At 40.9% G+C, this 17,349-nt stretch overlaps 2 protein-coding genes and 1 pseudogene across 3 annotated transcripts; all 3 read left to right on the forward strand.

Annotated features, from left to right (window-relative positions):
- The first annotated feature begins 5,474 nt into the window (after positions 1 to 5,474).
- On the forward strand, positions 5,475 to 7,974 carry LOC131303640 (heat shock 70 kDa protein-like). Of its 2 annotated transcripts, none has more exons than XM_058330601.1 (2): positions 5,475 to 7,280; positions 7,547 to 7,974. In XM_058330601.1, exons 1-2 carry the CDS (start codon positions 5,606 to 5,608, stop codon positions 7,810 to 7,812), a joined length of 1,941 nt encoding a protein of 646 aa, XP_058186584.1. In that variant the 5' UTR covers positions 5,475 to 5,605; the 3' UTR covers positions 7,813 to 7,974. The 2 variants fall into 2 exon arrangements, with proteins under 2 accessions (XP_058186584.1, XP_058186592.1); XM_058330609.1 differs by having other exon boundaries at positions 5,552 to 7,280; positions 7,565 to 7,974.
- A 3,133-nt stretch (positions 7,975 to 11,107) lies between these two features.
- LOC131303699 (heat shock 70 kDa protein-like) lies at positions 11,108 to 12,237 on the forward strand (annotated as a pseudogene).
- On the forward strand, positions 12,135 to 12,584 carry LOC131326498 (heat shock 70 kDa protein 4-like). Its single transcript, XM_058359298.1, has one exon. The coding sequence runs from the start codon at positions 12,135 to 12,137 to the stop codon at positions 12,582 to 12,584; it is 450 nt and encodes a 149-aa protein (XP_058215281.1).
- The last annotated feature ends 4,765 nt before the right edge of the window (positions 12,585 to 17,349 follow it).

Raw genomic sequence — 17,349 nt, forward strand, 5'->3', positions numbered from 1 at the left:
AGGGCTAGGAGAATGACAACCATTTCGAAGAGGTTTGAGGAAAAGTTGCCCTCCAATGCAACTCTCCTGTAGGAACCATGGCATTCGTAGGGAAAAAAGGTACTGCACAAGTTGCTATTTTAGGATGACTTCCTGAATCTAACAATTTATGATTCAATTTGCTTCATGAGAGAATAAGAGAGAATTCAGTTAATAGGTTCAACTGTTCAACTGTTCAAGAACCCCTTACATCTAGGGCTCATCGAAGCCCCAGGCCCTTTTGTAGGGCGAGCAGCCCTTACAAGAAAAGATACTAATTTGTGTGGATGTTTATTTGCTAGGCTGTCCGCCTTAACTGGAACCCGGCTGTACCTGTTGTTTATGATTCATACAGTGAAGGTGAAAAACTTCTGGGTTTTTTGATATGTACTTTGAGCTATGTAGCACGGATACGGACACGGGACACAGCAATTCTAAAAAAATGGGGATACGGATACGGCGGGGGATACGCTACGTGTATAAATCAATAAAAATAACTGTATGTACATATATAAAAAAAATTATGAACCATTGTACATGAATAATTTCACAAATTGTATAAAAAAATTTCAAAGGCATAATTACAGTTTAACCCAAATATTTTGAATAATTTCATATTAACCCCCAAAAATTTTAAAAATATTACGTTTTGATCCCTAGCTGTGTCCCCGGCGTGTCCCCTATCAAAAAATAATAAAAACACGGTGCGCTTTTGGAGTATTGGTGCTACATAGACTTTGAGCTCTTCTGTCATGCAAATATAAGTTTTGAACTTTGGATTTTTGTGGTCATTACTTATTTTGTGCACTAGGTATACCCTTTTTATTATCGTACAATTTCAATTCAAATTGAATGTTTGGAGATGCATTTCTAGTCAAATGATACGCAGTGAGTTGTGGGGTAAATTTTGGGGAGTACTTTAGCGGACTGTGGTCTTAATGTTCTGGATTGATACATCTTGGCAGGGTTTTGAAGCTTTGGCTTCTATGAAAGAGGGAAGTGAAACCTTTCTTGTGGTTATCCTTGTAAATTATTGGGCGAGGGTTGCTTTGCATGCTATGCAATCTGTCGGTGAGGGCAAAGAGTTCTTTTATGTGATTCTACATCGACATGGGGCGATTTACTGATTTGATGAAGTCTCGTGACATTTCTGGTTTGATTTATTTGGGTATCTCATCTTGATAGAATGCACATAACTTTAACCTTTATGCTGTTGTGCTTATTTGATCGAGCAAGCGGTTGTTTTTCCATGCGTATTTTCACTTCTTCTAAGGCCTTCCGTCTCTTTTTGTTACAGCTATAGAATGAACGACTCAGTTTGTCGAAATAATGTTGTGAAACCTCACATTATTGGGTGGTGTTTGAATGGTGTACCTAGCAAAGCTCAAACTATATTACGGCTTGTTTCATTCCCAATTGGATTTTGAGATCCCGTAGCTAGGCCACAATTTTTTTTAAATACCGTTAAGGTTGAAATTGACCATATACCAGGAGGTTATTATTACTATGTCAAGGGGTAGGTATAACTGGATCAAGTTGTCAAGTTTCTTTTAAATCAGAAAAAAGTCTCATATATTATGAAAGTTAAACTATAGATGAGCACATATGATTTGTAGCTCCTGTGTCAATGATCCAAACAGAGGTGGGTGGAATAGGAAGAGCAATACCTGCTAAGTTGGAATTGTGGTAGATATTACCTGAGGAGAGCATCGCTAATAACTTGTCATATAGCTCGAGTTACAACAGCAGGACTCGTTTTGTTCACAGATTTGGTGGAAAGATTAGAGAGCTCTGAACGCTTTGGAGGATACCCAATGATTTTATAGCAACGCTCTGTGGAGTGACCATCCTTGTCACAATGGTCGCAATGATATTTAACCTTGCGGTTAGAATTATTTCCACCACTGGAATATGAGTTATATCCGCCGCCGGATGAATTGCATCCACCACCAGTTTATGTGCGATTTCCATCACTGGGATTTGAGCGATTTCCACCACCAGAATAGAAGCTATTTCCGTCACCAGAATATGGTTGACTTCCACTACTTGGATGTGGACAATTTCCTCCACCTGTATTATGGCTATTTCGACCATCCATTAGTCGATTAGAATTGTAGTTTTTCGACCTTGCTTTGATGTTAAGTGCTGCAGCATTTGGAATGGGAGTCGATAAAGATTGAATCTCTTGTTTCTCTTCTTGTCGAACAAGAGAATATATCTTTGCTGCATTTGGTAAAGGCTCCATCAATAAGATTTGACTTCGAAGTGGACCAAAATGTTCGTGAAGACCCTGTAAAAATTCCATTGTCCTATCTTGTTGGAGCCGTTTAGAGAAAAACTTTCCACTTCCACACGTACATGGTTGGAAAGCTTGGAGTGAATTCAACTCATCCCAAAGGGATTTGAGTTTCGTAAGATAAGCCGAAATTGATAGTTCTTGTTTGAGTGCCGATATGGATTGCTTTAGTTGATAAATTTGAGGAGCATTGGACTGCAAAAATCGGTCTGACAAGTCGATCCATGTGGCTCTTGCATTGTGGGCATAGAGAAAGCTACTCCGAATTTCATCTGAGACAGAATTAAGAATCCATGATGCAACTAGATCATTGCATCTTTCCCAGGTTTTTCTATGGATCCATCCACAAATCCAACTTTGTTTTTTGGCTCTTAAAGCCATGGTAATTGCGCGGATCCATGACCCATAATTGTCTCCATTCAGAGGAGGCGATACCAATACAGCCGTTGGACTATCAGAAAGAGAGATCTAAATCTAGAAGGGATCATCTACTCTTAATTCCTCTGACGTAATGGACTTGTTGCTTTTTTCAGCTTCTGTCATGATGAATGATGGGAATCGCTAGTAATAAAGTGGTCGAAAAAAAATCAAGCAGGGATCAAAACTCGCTCTGATACCATGTCAAAATTAAGAGGCAGGTTTTTGTGTTCTCCTCATTGGAGAAAACGGAAGAACGTTTTTTATATATCTACCTAATAAAACACAAGGGTGTGGATCTCCATACAAACACAAACACAAGTTGAAGGGCTGTGATTCATTTGATCTAAGGGATGAAGTGTGCTTTCTAACTCTCTTAAGAAAATGCCCACTTTGTCAAATATTTTACAAAAATGCCATTAGTTCTTTTTACCCATTGATAAACACAGGTTGAAGCGGATCCAAAAAAAAAAAAAAAGTTGAAGGGCTGAGATTCATTTGATTTAAGGGATGAGATGTGCTTTCTAACTCTCTTAAGAAAGTATCCACATTCTGTCAAATATTTTACAAAAATGCCATTAGTTCTTTTTAAACAGCATTTTCTTTTGGGTCTCTCTCTCTCTCTCTCCCTCCCTCTCTCTCCCTCTCTCTCTCTCTCTCTCTCTCTCTCTCTCTCTCTCTCTCTCTCTATATATATATATATATATATATATATATAATATTCTGCGCATCCCCCTACTTATTTTATATATTCTGCACATCCCCTACTTCTCCAGAGCATTTCCACCACCGTCTGCTGTCATAAACTCAACTCATTCCCCATTATGACAGCGTTTTCTGCCCGCCGCGTATCTCCTCCCTGTAAGTTTGCACCCATAATCTCTCTTTCGGTCGTAGCTTCATTTTAAAAAAAATAGCATTGTCTTTTGGGTCTCTCTCTCTCTCTCTCTCTATCTCTCTATTCTGCGCATCCCCCTACTTCTCCAGAGCATTCCCACCACCGTCTGCTGTTGTAAACTCAACTCATTCCCCATTATGGCAGCGTTTTCTGTCCGCCGCGTATCTCCTCCCAATAAGTTTGCACCTCAATCTCGCTCTCGATTGTAGCTTCATTTTTCAAATCTCCACCCATTGTCTAATACCATGTTGGTGAGTAATCAGTTCATTTAAAAAAAGGAAAAAACAAAACAAAAGGGGGAGACTACATGGGGGGAAAAGAAAACCTAAGATTATCTCTATTATAAAACAAAAGGGTGTGAGGATAGGTTGTTACAACGGTTCAGATTTGTTTAATCCAAGGGTTGAGATGCATTTTTTCACATTTTATGAAAGTATCTACATTTGCCCATCTTATTACATAAATGCCATCTGTTCTCTAAGAAAAAAAAAGAATCGGAATTTAAATTTCACACCTCTCTCTCTCTCTGTGAAAACAAAGAAGGGGAAAAGCAATTCTCCTTGCTTCCTTTCTATGAGACCTTTCCTCCCTTACGGGTTGACTATCTTCGGGGAAGGGGTTCCCCCCTTGGACTGTCGAGCACTGGAACCGTCCGCCGTCCACTCCTCCTCGACAATCAAACCCCTTGGGAGAAATCAAATCCAAAGAGGTATTTTTTGTTGCCCATCATGTGTTTGTTAAAATGCTCTCTTCTATTTTGTATACACTTCCTCCAAAACCTGGAGAGGTATTTTCTGCTCTCTTCTATTTTGTAGAGCTGTAGAGACTTTATGGGTTTTTTTTTTCCCGTTTTGAACGGCGTTCTGCATAATTTCGTGAGTTGCTAATTTTTTCACTATACTGTTTGCGTATTCACTTACTTCATATCAATAATAAAAAAAAACTTCGCCGTTCAAATGAAAGAGGTTAATTTCCAGCAATTTGTAGCTACCTAAAAATTGAAATAATGTTTTGAGCCACTATCAAAATTCAAAGGGTATTTCAATTCCAATTTGGGTGAGTAGTGCCGTAGGCACGAGCCAAGATAGGTAGTGCCGCAGGCACGGGCAAGCACTAGTGTGTTGATAATTTGGGAAGGTTTTTGTTAATTTACTTGATAAGATTGGGTGAGAAGTCACGTAGTCGTCGATATTCTTATTTTGTGGTGTTTGAGAATCCGGGTCATTACACTTTTTGGGAGAAGAAATTGCGGAAGTAAATGTGTAGAGAAAAATTCTGGATTCTAGGGCAATACAACTTCATACCAACTCTGTTAGTTATAATATGCTCAAAGTGTGGTCAAGTTCTAACTATGTTCATGTGAGGAATGGGTGTGTATAAAAAAGAGCAATCGGTTGAAATTCTTGAGGTTGTATTAATAACACTTCAGTTTCTGCATTGTTTTTGAAAAGTGATTTTGGAAGCTGAAGAAAAAATAGAACTGTTGCAATTTAATTAGTACTACTATGATATCTTCAAGCCCTCTAATTATATACATCCCCATTTCCATCAATATGAGCATGCAGGTTAGACTTGCATCGACAGAAAAAACTCTTGGAAGTATCAGTGGTTTGCTTTGATAATTGGAAGACTTCTAGATTAATTGATGTGCGTGTATAAGTTGAGAACTTCTCGATTAATTCCAATCGAGGAGAGTAGTACCGTAAGCACGAGCAAACACTAGTGTAGAGATGTTACATAATTGATTGCCTAAACTAAAGGACAAGAATCATGAAAAAAATATAGGGAAAGCTAAAGACTAGGTAGCTAATCAACTATACAAGGTTGTAAAGTGGGAAACAAAGCAAAATGGGAAACAAAGCAAAATGATTCTCCATTACACGAAGGAATCCCGGGATGGTAAAGCAAAATTATTCTCCATTAACACTCTCACTCCCTATCAAACAAAGGGTACTAATAGTTCCATTTAAAAAACAATGGCTACTGGTAGTTCCATTTCAGAAACAACAATGGCTACTAGTAACAAGGCAATCGGGATCGACCTCGGCACGAAGTCCAGCTGCGTGGGGGTGTGGCATAACGACCGAGTCGAAATCATCCCGAACGACCAAAGCAACCGGACCACCCCTTCCTACGTTGCCTTCACTGACACCGAGCGCCTGGTTGGCGACACGGCCAGATATCAAGTCGCCATGAACCCACGAAACACCGTTTTCAACGTCAAACGCCTCATCGGCCGGCGGTTCTCCGACCCCTCCGTCCAATCCTACATCAAACTCTGGCCCTTCAAAGTTACTCCGGGTCCTAGCGACAAACCCATGATCGTCGTCAACTTCGAAGGCGAGGAGAAGAAATTCTCAGCCGAACAAATATCGAGCATGGTCTTGGTGAAGATGAGGGAAACGGCGGAGAATTATCTGGGGCAATCGGTGAAAGACGCCGTGATTACAGTACCGGCGTATTTCAACGGTGCACAGCGGCAAGCGACAAAGGACGCCGGAGCAATTGCGGGTATGAATGTCGTGAGGATTATTAACGAGCCGACCGCGGCTGCGATTGCGTACGGCTTGAACAAGGGTTCAAGAAAAGGGGAGCAGAATGTGCTGATTTTTGACTTGGGGGGAGGGAGTACTGATGTTACGATTTTGACAATCGAAGAGGGGATTTTTGAAGTGAAAGCTACGGCGGGGGATACCCACTTGGGTGGGGTGGATTTCGATAGCAGAGTGGTGAATCATTTCGTGGCGGAGTTTAAACGGAAGCACAGGAAGGATATGAGCGGAAATGCGAGGGCGTTGATGCGGTTGAGAAACGCTTGTGAGAGAGCGAAACAGACTCTATCGTCGGCTACTCATACAATGATGGAGCTCGAATCGTTATACGAAGGGATCGATTTTTACCCCACAATTACTCGGGCGAGGTTCGAGGAATTGAACATGGATTTGTTTAGAAAGTGCATGGAGCCGGTGGAGAAATGCCTTCGCGATGGGAGAATCGATAAGAGTTCGGTTCGTGAGGTTGTCCTTGTGGGTGGGTCCACCCGGATTCCGAAGATACAACAATTACTGCAGGATTTCTTCAATGGGAAAGAGCTATGTAAGAGTATTAACCCAGATGAGGCCGTGGCATACGGGGCGGCGATACAGGCGGCGATTTTAAACGGCCAAGGGAATGAGAAGGTGCAGGACTTATTATTGCTTGATGTAACGCCGTTTAGTTTGGGGTTCGAAACGGCAGGTGGGGTAATGAGAGTTGTGATCCCAAGAAACTCGTCGATTCCAACTAAGAAGGAGGGCATTCTCTCGACGTTTATGGATAATCAGCCGGGGGTTTTGATTCAGGTTTATGAAGGGGAAAGAACGAGGACTAGGGATAATAATCTGTTGGGGGAATTTGAGTTGACTGGAATCCCCCCTGCGCCTAGGGGGGTTCCGCAGATCAAAGTGCTTTTCGACATAGATACGAATGGAATTTTGACCGTGATGGTGGAGGAGGGGACGACGGGGGTGAAGAATAAGATTACGATTAACGATAAAGGGAGGTTAAGTGAGGAGGAGATTAAGAAGATGGTGAGGGAGGAGGAGAGGTACAAGTTGGAGGACGAAAAGGTGAAGAGGATGGCGGAGGTGAGGAATGCGTTCGAGAATTACGGTATATCTCCTTTATTTTTTGTTGTTCATTTATACTTCCTCTGTTCCAAAAAGTTGTACACTTTCACTACTGTTCCAATCCTATGACATTCTTAAATTTCTTGATTGAAAATTTAACTTTTAGATCAAATGCTGACCAATATCCGTTTAAGCTAAAATTTAACTGACACGAGGGCCACTAATCGAGCTGAAAATAACATTATTTTGGATGCTTAATTTATTACCCAACTGAGTACGACATGTTTTATATTTTTTTGTTGTAACCAGTTTTCCCATTACATGAAGAGGTGTGTGTCTTGAAGAATCAAGTTGAGATACTGAAGGATGTGTGCCAAAGACAGGAGAATCAGATTGAGACCTTTAAGGACTTGTGCCAGAGGCAAGAGGAGAAGATATGTGCATATGACAGAAAGTTTGAAAAATACTCCAAATTGATAGATGACCAAGCCACGACGATTAAGCAGCTAGAGGCGGCCATTACGTGTGCATATATGTTGGTGGAAGGTCGCGTTGGGGCAAGCTCTTCTCAGTGACTTACTTTTGCTTGTGTATGAGGTACTTGACTTGCCGTAATCTCATTTTTAGTTCATTAGTGGTGATCTAGAACTTCTAGTACTTTAATAGTCGTAACGGTTGTTTTTAAGAATTCTTTTTGCATGATAGTCTAATACTAGCATGGCATCTTATTACCACAATCACCCCGTGATAACCGGATGAGAGACTATCCACCAAAACAACTGGGATTGCAAAAATGCGGAAAGAGAGAAATATTTCGGGCATCAAAGAACCAGTGAATACATTACAAGAAATAGGTTAATGAAGGAAAAAGAAAGAATGATGACTAAGGATAATGATCTGTTGACTGGAATTCCCCCTGTGCCTAGGCTGGTTCTGCAGATCAAAGCGATTTTCTAGATAGATGCGAATGGGATTTTTATCGTTACGGGCAGAGGATGAGACGACGGCTGAAGAATTAAGATGACAATTACAAACGATAAGGGGGCGGGTTTTTTTTTTTTTGCCAACCGATAACAGATGATATTATAACTCCAATCAAAGAGTACATCTCAAGATGATAACTCGTCCTTAGACAAAGAACCAAGTAACCACGACGGTGGAGATTCATCCCACAAACTATACCTCAAACGAACTAAACCTTTTTTCTTGCAGAAACAACCCAAAACAACCTAATTGGAAGAAACCTAGTTGGGAGAAAAACTCACGGCAATAAACCAGAGAGAAAACTTCCACAATATAGAGGAGAATAAGCAAATGATTGCAAACCAACAAGAAAAATGAAAAAAAAAACCTCGCCATCATCATCCACCAACATAGGTCTCCAACTCCGGCGACCCAATCATCCACAAAAGCTTTGCACCCACAGTTGCACATCTGAATCACACCACCAGAGACGAGTCACCGGCGAACGGCAAATATGATGGAGGAGGTCCGGTGGTAGAGAAACCAAAGAGGCTAAGGCGTCGGGAGGCGTGAGGGAAGGATGAAGGTGGAGAATGATGAAAGGACCTCATAGGGGAGATCCCACCCCCCTTTTAGGGTTAAGCGGGCGGTTGAGTGAGGACGATTTTAAATCACGAAGGGAATGAGAAGTGCAAGACTTGTTAGTGCTCGAAGGGAATGTGAAGTGAAGTGCAAGACTTGTTAGTGCTCGATGTAACGCCATTTAGTTTAGGGATAGAAGCAGAGGGTGGGGTTATAACTGTTGATTCTAAGAAGAGTTTAAATAATAACGCGAATATCAAAAAAGACCAAAGATATTGGGACGAATGAAGTACTTTTTAAGAAGAGAAAGTGGAACACGATACATGATGGAATCGAATCAGAATGATCTTAATTTAATTCATTGAACTCGTCAAAGAAAGTTCGGAATGGTCTGTTGACATGTCCTAAGCTTAGACATTTTTTGGTCTTCAAATTCATTTCAGCACAACGGAGTGGAGTGGAGTTGGTGTCTCCCTTATACACTAATGTACATGGGTAGAGTTTGTTTCCCGTAAACACTCATCTCCCTCCCCAAATCCCCTAGGACAGAGTAGATTAAATTTAATGAATGCAAAAAAAAAAAAAAATCATTTCAGCTTGAGACGTGTTCTTCTCTGCCAAAGCTATCGATCAGCCGCCAGTAAGCACGAAAACAAACCCGAAGCTGTACGAAACTACTGGGAAAAACGATCGAAAACTGTACAATACACCGGAACGAATCCAGCAGTTTGGATTTGTAAGAACAAGATTATCGGTTGTCATGTAAAAATGCTAGTGAATAGTATAATTTTTTATATATTTTTATTTTATCTATTTACATTTTTTTCAACACCACACCAATACTATCTATTTTATCTATTTTCTATTAAAATATTATTACTATTATTTCCCTTTTTTCTTTTCTTCTTCTTTATTACTGTTTAAGGACAAATGGGAAGAGAGGAGGAGTTGTTAGGAAAATAATAAAAAAACAGATATCTAGTGAATAATGGGTAGCTATTTTTAGCTATCCATCCATGAAAATGTATTTTACATTTGTGTTTTACTAATCTGCTGCAGTAGTGTTTTTGAGTTTTACTTATCTACTTTAACTAATTTAATACATATACCTAATTTGGTGTTGATGCTTTAATATGGTGTCTGGTACTCGATCCAACAAATAGCTAGTAGCCTAATAAAAAGTGTGAGTTTCAAATACGTACTAGAAACACAATCACACACTTCTAATTCATATTAAAATCAATTTCTTATTCAGTTTCTGAGATACCTTAGATCTCTCTCACAGACTCCAATTACAACGAAATCCTAAGTTGTCTATTTATAGGATTACAAAACGGGTACCAACCGTGTGTGGTGGTCAACGGCGGTGATGGCTACGTGGTGGTCTTCACGCGGCTTCGTGTTGGTTCGGGGAAGGTGGTGGTCGGCGGCACGAGTTCCTTGTGCTAGACAAAGCTTCTGGGAAGTGTCTGGCAAAACACCCAGAACCCTTCTAGGTTCCTCTTTTGAGTTCCAACACCTACTGGAAGGCTGGGATTTCAACAATCTCCACCTTGGCAAGAATCCAATAACATGATTCGAGCCAACTATCTTCAACGATGTCTTCATAACAAAGTAGATTCTTTAAAACAAATCTAGTCTTCGGTAACATATTTAGATTCAGATGCATATTCAGATGCTTGATTCAGATCAAGCCAAATTCATATTCGTATTCGTATTCAAATTAAAATTCAGATGCTCAATCTCATTTGAGCCAGGCGCCCCAGAGGCGCATGCAAGTATCAGTCCAAACAACTGACGAATTCAAATTCATATTCATATTCATATACGGATTCCCCAATAACGGTGCAGCTCCACCTGATCAAATATCGGATATTTCTCAAAACTTGGGGACTGAGAAGAGAAATAATACAACTGCAGGGACCTAAAGTGAAATTAGGCCTGTTGGAGCAGTGTTCTAACCATACTGGATAATTTTCCTCCTTGGTTGGCTTATTAATGCAGCACTACCGAAAGTTGTTCCTTTTAAAAAAGGAAAAACCTTCACCTGCTTTGAATTCTTTTTCCAGAAAGCATTAAAGAAGAGCGCACTTATTCATTTTCCTTTTCTTCCTTCGTCTTCTTTGCTTCTGCAACTTTTTCTTCTCCTTTCTTTCGTCTTCTTTCTTTCAAACTTCCGTCCTTCACGGGTCACGGCCGAACGGCCCGTGAGAACTCTGTACACCTCCAATTAATAAGATGAGTCTTGTGCCAATCTCTTCGTGTTGGTTCGTGAAAGAGGAGGTAGAATGATTGCTCTCTCACTTCCTATCAAACATGGGTCCTAATAGTTCCATTTAAAAAACAATGGCTACTAGTTGTTCCATTTCAGAAACAACAATGCCTACTAGTAACAAGGCAATTGGGATCGACCTCGGCACGAAGTACAGCTGCGTGGGGGTGTGGCATAACGACCGAGTCGAAATCATCCCGAACGACCAAGGCAACCGGACCACCCCTTCCTACGTCGCCTATTCGCCTTCACCGACACCGAGCGCCTGGTTGGCGACACGGCCAGATACCAAGTCGCCATGAACCCCCGAAACACTGTTTTCAACGTCAAACGCCTCATCGGCCTGCGGTTCTCCGACCCCTCCGTCCAATCCGACATCAAACTCTGGCCCTTCAAAGTTACTCCGGGTCATAACGACAAACCCATGATCGTCGTCAACTTCGAAGGCAAGGAGAAAAAATTCTCAGCCGAACAGATATCGAGCATGGTCTTGGTGAAGATGAGGGAAACGGCGGATAATTATCTGGTGCAATCGGTGAAAGACGCCGTGATTACAGTACCGGCGTATTTCAACGGTGCACAGAGGCAGGCGACGAAGAATGCCGGAGCGATGTCGGGTATGAATGTCATGAGGATTATTAACGAGCTGACCGCGGCTGCCATTGCGTACGGCTTGAACAAGGGTTCAAGAGAAGGGGAGCAGAATGTGCTGATTTTTGACTTGGGTGGAGGGAGTACTGATGTTACGATTTTGACTATCGAACAGGGGATATTTGAAGTGAAAGCTATGGCGGGGGATACCCACTTGGGTGGGGTGGATTTCAATAGCCGAATGGTGAATCATTTTGTGGCAGAGTTTCAGAGGAATCACAAGAAAGACATGAGCGGAAACGCGAGGGCGTTGATGCGGTTGAGAAACGCTTGTGAGAGAGCGAAGCAGAATCTTTCGTCAGCTACTTGGACGACGATAGAGCTCGATTCGTTACACGAGGGGATTGGTTTTTACCCCACGATTACTCGCGAGGGGTTCGAGTAATTGAACACGGATTTGTTTAGAAAGTGCATGGAGCTTGTCGAGAAATGCCTTGTCGATGCAAATATCGTTGTATCGATAAAAATACGGTTCATGAGGTTGTTCTTGTCGGTGGGTCCACCCGGATTCCGAAGATACAACAATTACTGCAGGATTTTTTCGACGGAAAAAAGCTATGTAAGAGTATTAACCCAGATGAGGCTGTGGCATATGGGGCGGCGGTACAAGCAGCGATTTTAATCGGCGAAGGGAATGAGAAGTTGCAAGACTTTTTATTGCTCGATGTAACGCTGTTTAGTTTGGGTATAGAAACGAAGGGTGGGGTTATGACTGTTTTGGTTCCAAGAAACACGACAATACCAACTCTGAAGGAGCACATTTTGTTGATGTTTTCGGATAATCAGCAGGGGATTTTGATTCAGGTTTATGAAGGGGAAAGTGCGAGGGCTAAGGATAATAATCTTAAAGAGATTCTGAATTCTGGACTGAATTGGTAAAGAAATGATCAAGAACTAGAGAGAGAAAACACGAGAAAAGAGAAAAGGAAAAACTGATTTTTATTTCATTCTATTCGATGATTACAAAGCTAGGCCTCAAAGTCTTATATATCAGTTGATTACAGAGCTAATCAAGATTACCCTCTAACTAATCTCAATTCCCTAACTAACTCAGAAACTATCTAACCAACTACACACTTGAGTTAGCTGACGTGGAAGCTTGAGCTGAGCCTCCTGTGCTTGAGCTGGCAGCTTCACTTGAGCTAACATTAGAATCCCTTAAGCTAACATTAGAATCCTTTATAGCCCCCTGCAAACGCATGGGAGGATCACCTACCATGAGTTTGGCCTTAAGAGTTTGAAACCTGAGAACAGAGAGAGCTTTGGTAAAGATATCAGCGATTTGATAGTCAGTACCCACATGAGACACAACAATACGTTTACTGAGCACTTGTTCTCTAATGAAATGGTAATCAATCTCAATATGCTTTGTCCTAGCATGAAAATTAGGGTTTGAAGCAAGAGCAATAGCGGATTTGTTATCACATAACAAAACAGGTGGAGAGGACAAAGAAACATGTAAGTCATAGAGCAGTTGTTGCAACCAAACCAAATCACTTGCAGTTTGAGCCATGGCCCTATTTTCTGCTTCAGTAGAAGAACGAGCCACAGTATGCTGTTTCTTGGCGCACCAAGATACAAGATTAGATCCCAGAAAAATGCTAAACCCTGTTGTGGACCTCCTATCAATAGGATCTCCTGCCCAATCAGCATCAGCATATGCAGTGAGAGATAAAGGACTGGGACGAAAATGGAGACCTTGATGAACTGTGCCTTTGATATACCGCAAGATTCTCTTGATAGCTATAAAATCACTAAGCCTTGGACAATGCATATGTTGGCAGGCCACATTGACAGAAAAAGAAAGTTCTGGCCTCGTGAGAGTGAGATACTGCAAAGAGCCCACTATAGTTCTATATAAATGAACATTATCAAACAAAGAATCAGAGGAAGGTATCCCAGGTTTAACAGAAATAGGTGTGGCACTGGGTTTACACTCCACCATTCCAGCCTTTAGTAACAACTCAGAAGCATATTTAGCTTGAGATAAAAATATACCAGAAGAAGAAGATTGTACTTCAATGCCCAAAAAGTAATTAAGAGTACCCAAATCTTTCATGACAAACCTTTTGCTGAGCTGAGTAATAAGAGCAGAGATGTATGCACAATCATTACCGGTGATGACTATATCATCAACATAGATCAAGACAAGAGTGATGGTACTATCCTGAGAGAGAATAAACAGAGATGTATCTGCCTTGCTGGAGATGAAACCCAACTCAATCAGATAATTGGAAAACATGGCATACCATGCTCGTGGTGCTTGTTTAAGACCGTACAAAGCTTTGGAAAGTTTACAAACATACTCAGGATGTGCAGGGTCCTTGTAGCCCAAAGGTTGCGTCATATAAACATCTTCAGAAATTACTCCATGTAAAAATGCATTGGAGACATCCAACTGCCTTAAAGGCCAGTGATGATGAATTGCAAGGCTCAGAATAACCCTAAGAGTAGGTTGTTTGAGGACAGGACTAAATGTTTCTGTATAGTCCATGCCTTCCTCTTGTTGATTACCATTTGCAACAAGATGAGCTTTGTACCTTGCCACTGAACCATCCGAATGCCTTTTGATCTTATAAATCCACTGACAACCTATAATATGACTATGGGAAGGTGGAGGAACAAGTTGCCAAGTTCCTTGTTTAACCAATGCTTCATACTCTTCTGCCATGGCTTTTTGCCACACATGATAAGAAATAGCTTCAGAAAAATGAGAGGGTTCTTTCAGAGGAAAAGAAGAAACGGAAGTGAATAAAGTGAAAGGATGTTTGGGTTTAAAAATCCCATGTTGAGACCTAGTCCTCATAGAATGAGAAGGCTCTACAGTGGAAAGAGGAACAGAAGTTGTAGTAGATACAGAAGAGGGAAGAGAAGAAGTAGTATTTGGAATGGACACATTAAGAAACTCAGAACTGGAATGAATAGGAAAGGAGAGAGTGTCAAAAATAGGAGTAGGAGCTGGAGAAGACACAGATTGAGAAGAAACAGAAGGAACATTTGGAGTAACAGTGATTACAATATCCTGAAAGTCAGTAAGAGGAACACTAAAGGAAGACAGATCTGTAGTGGAAGGGGCTAAGGAAAGAGATTTGGACAAAAGAGTAGAGTAAGGAAAGTCACTCTCAATAAACCTGACATGTCTTGATATATACACTTTATTAGAGATAGGGTCAAAACATCTGTATCCTTTGGAAGCTTGGCAATACCCCAAAAATACACAAGGAGTAGACTTAGGAATGAGTTTATGTGAATGATAAGGTTTCAACCATGGAAAACAAGCACAACCAAAAGGTTTGAGAGCAAGATAATCAGGTTGGGAATTAAAAAGAAGAACAAAAGGGACTTGAAACTTTAGAGAAGAATGGGGAAGTCTATTAGCTAGAAAAACTGTTGTAATCAAGGCTTCTAGCCAAAACTGAGCAGGAATTCCTGCTTGATGAAGAAGAGTAAGTGTAGTATCCATAAGATGTCTGTGCTTTCTTTCCACCACACCATTTTGCTCTGGTGTGTGTGGACAAGAAGTCTGATGAATTGTGCCATTAGTGAGGAACAGACTAGTAAGATAGTGATTAACGAATTCTTTTCCATTGTCTGATCTAACAAGTTTAGCAGTGGCGTGAAACTGTGTTTGCACATAGGCTTTAAAATGAGTAAGTGTGGTCTTTACGTCAGATTTGTAGTGCAAAGGAAATAACCAAGAATATCTAGTACAATCATCAATGATAAGAAGATAGTATCTAAAACCTTTGACAGAAGGTATAGGAGCAGGACCCCAAACATCCATATGCAGCAAATCAAAGGGCTGAACAGACTTGGAAACAGAAAGAGGAAAACTTAAATTGTGACTTTTCACACTATGACAACTAGAACAGGAAACATCAAAAGATTTGGTCACAGGTAAACCAAACTGTCTTATTAATGCTTGAAAAAGAGGAAAACTAGGGTGTTCAAGCCTCTGATGCCACAAAGTGGCAGAGGATGTAGACACAGTGTTATTAGAAGAAAGAGCAACAGAAACCTGAGGTGAAGCAAGCTCAGAGCAAGTCTGAATAGGGTAGAGACCCTTGTGACATGGACCGTGGAATAGAATTTGATGTGACTGGTTGTCCTGAATGACATAGCCAGAGGAAGTAAATGTTAGAGAGCAATTATTATCCTTGGCAAATTGGAAAACTGATAGAAGGTTATGTGTAATGGCAGGTGTATGCAAAACATTAGTTAAATGGAATTTAGCATTTGGTGTGGGCAAAATTCCTTTTCCAATACCAGTAATAGGCAAAAACTTACCATTTCCAACCATCACCCCCGCCCTTGCTGTATAAGGTTGTGTCTGTGTAAGATGAGTGGCAGTGGGAGTGACATGATTTGTAGCCCCACTGTCAAAGTACCAGTTTTGAGAAGGAAAACCAAGGCCAGTATTCCCTGTATGTGAAGAATATGTTGTAGAAAAAGCAGATGCAGCAGGAAAACCTGAGGGATACATGTCTGAAGAGGTCTCAAACCCTGAGCTATTACCCCCAAAACCATTAGATTGACCCCCAAAGCCACTAGATTGACCAACAGTAGGAGTGTAACCATATCCACCAAAACTAGTAGGCTGACCAACATTAGGTGAGTAACCAGAGTGCACAAAATGAGCTTGTGGTCCAGGATGGGAAAATCCAAAATGAGATGGTGGTCCATGATTTGCAGGTCCAGAGAAGTTAGCAAATGCCTGACCAGAAGAAAAAGAAGGTGCAGAATCAGGCCTCCACATGTTGAATTGTTGAAAACCTGATGGAGGGAACATTCCTTGAGATGATTGTACATTTCTGTAGTAACAAGTACGTACTGTGTGATTATCCTTGCCACAAATTTGACAGCACCCCAGCTTGGAAAAAGGAACAAAGCCCTGTCCTCTAGGCTTGTTTTTGTTGCTATTAAATCTAGAACCAGAAGATTGAGGAAAGAAAGAACCTTGTGGAAACGGTGACTGAAACATTGGAACATGAGGCTGAGCTATTTGTGATTGAGAGGACGGTATGACGTGAGGTTGAGGAGACTGAGCCATAGAAGCAGAAAAGGAACCAGTATTGGGCATCATTTGAGGTTGAACAGAACTAGTTGCACCAGAAAAACTAAGATCATGCAGTTTTTGAGTAGCAACAAAGACACTAGTAGAATCAGATACTCCCTTAGACTTATGTAAACGAGATTCTTCTGCCTTTAAGATAGAGACAAGCTCATGGAATTTTAGATCTCTTTGAGCACCAATAGCAGATTTCAATGGATCAAATTCTCCTGGTAAACCATTCATTGTATGAAACGCCAAATCATCATCATCTACCAGATAACCGACGGCACTTAACTTTTGTGCACAGAGCTTGATCTCATCAATATACTGTTCCATTGTACCAGTTTTGGTAAAGTTAAACAGTGATCTTTTGAGATCATGAATGTTAGGCCTAGACAAGGAATTAAACCTCTGTTCCAAACAACTCCAAACTTCATAGGCATGATCTAACCCTAAAACCAGGGGTAAAGTAGAAGCAGATAAGGAAGCAGTCAAGCATGACAACAACTGATTGTCAATAAGCTTCCAACGCAAATAAGCAGTATTCACTACAAGATTGTTACTTGTATCACGTATTTGCATAGGAGGTGC

The sequence above is a fragment of the Rhododendron vialii genome, chromosome 1a, assembly GCF_030253575.1.
Source record: "Rhododendron vialii isolate Sample 1 chromosome 1a, ASM3025357v1".
Classification (NCBI taxonomy): Eukaryota; Viridiplantae; Streptophyta; class Magnoliopsida; order Ericales; family Ericaceae; genus Rhododendron; species Rhododendron vialii.

Coding starts and splice junctions, on each gene's coding strand:
- LOC131303640 (XM_058330601.1), top strand. CDS start 5,606: ATGGCTACTGGTAGTTCCATTTCAGAAACAACAATGGCTACTAGTAAC. Junction 7,281..7,546: donor GAATGCGTTCGAGAATTACG/GTATATCTCCTT, acceptor TGTTGTAACCAG/TTTTCCCATTACATGAAGAG.
- LOC131326498 (XM_058359298.1), top strand. CDS start 12,135: ATGCCTTGTCGATGCAAATATCGTTGTATCGATAAAAATACGGTTCAT.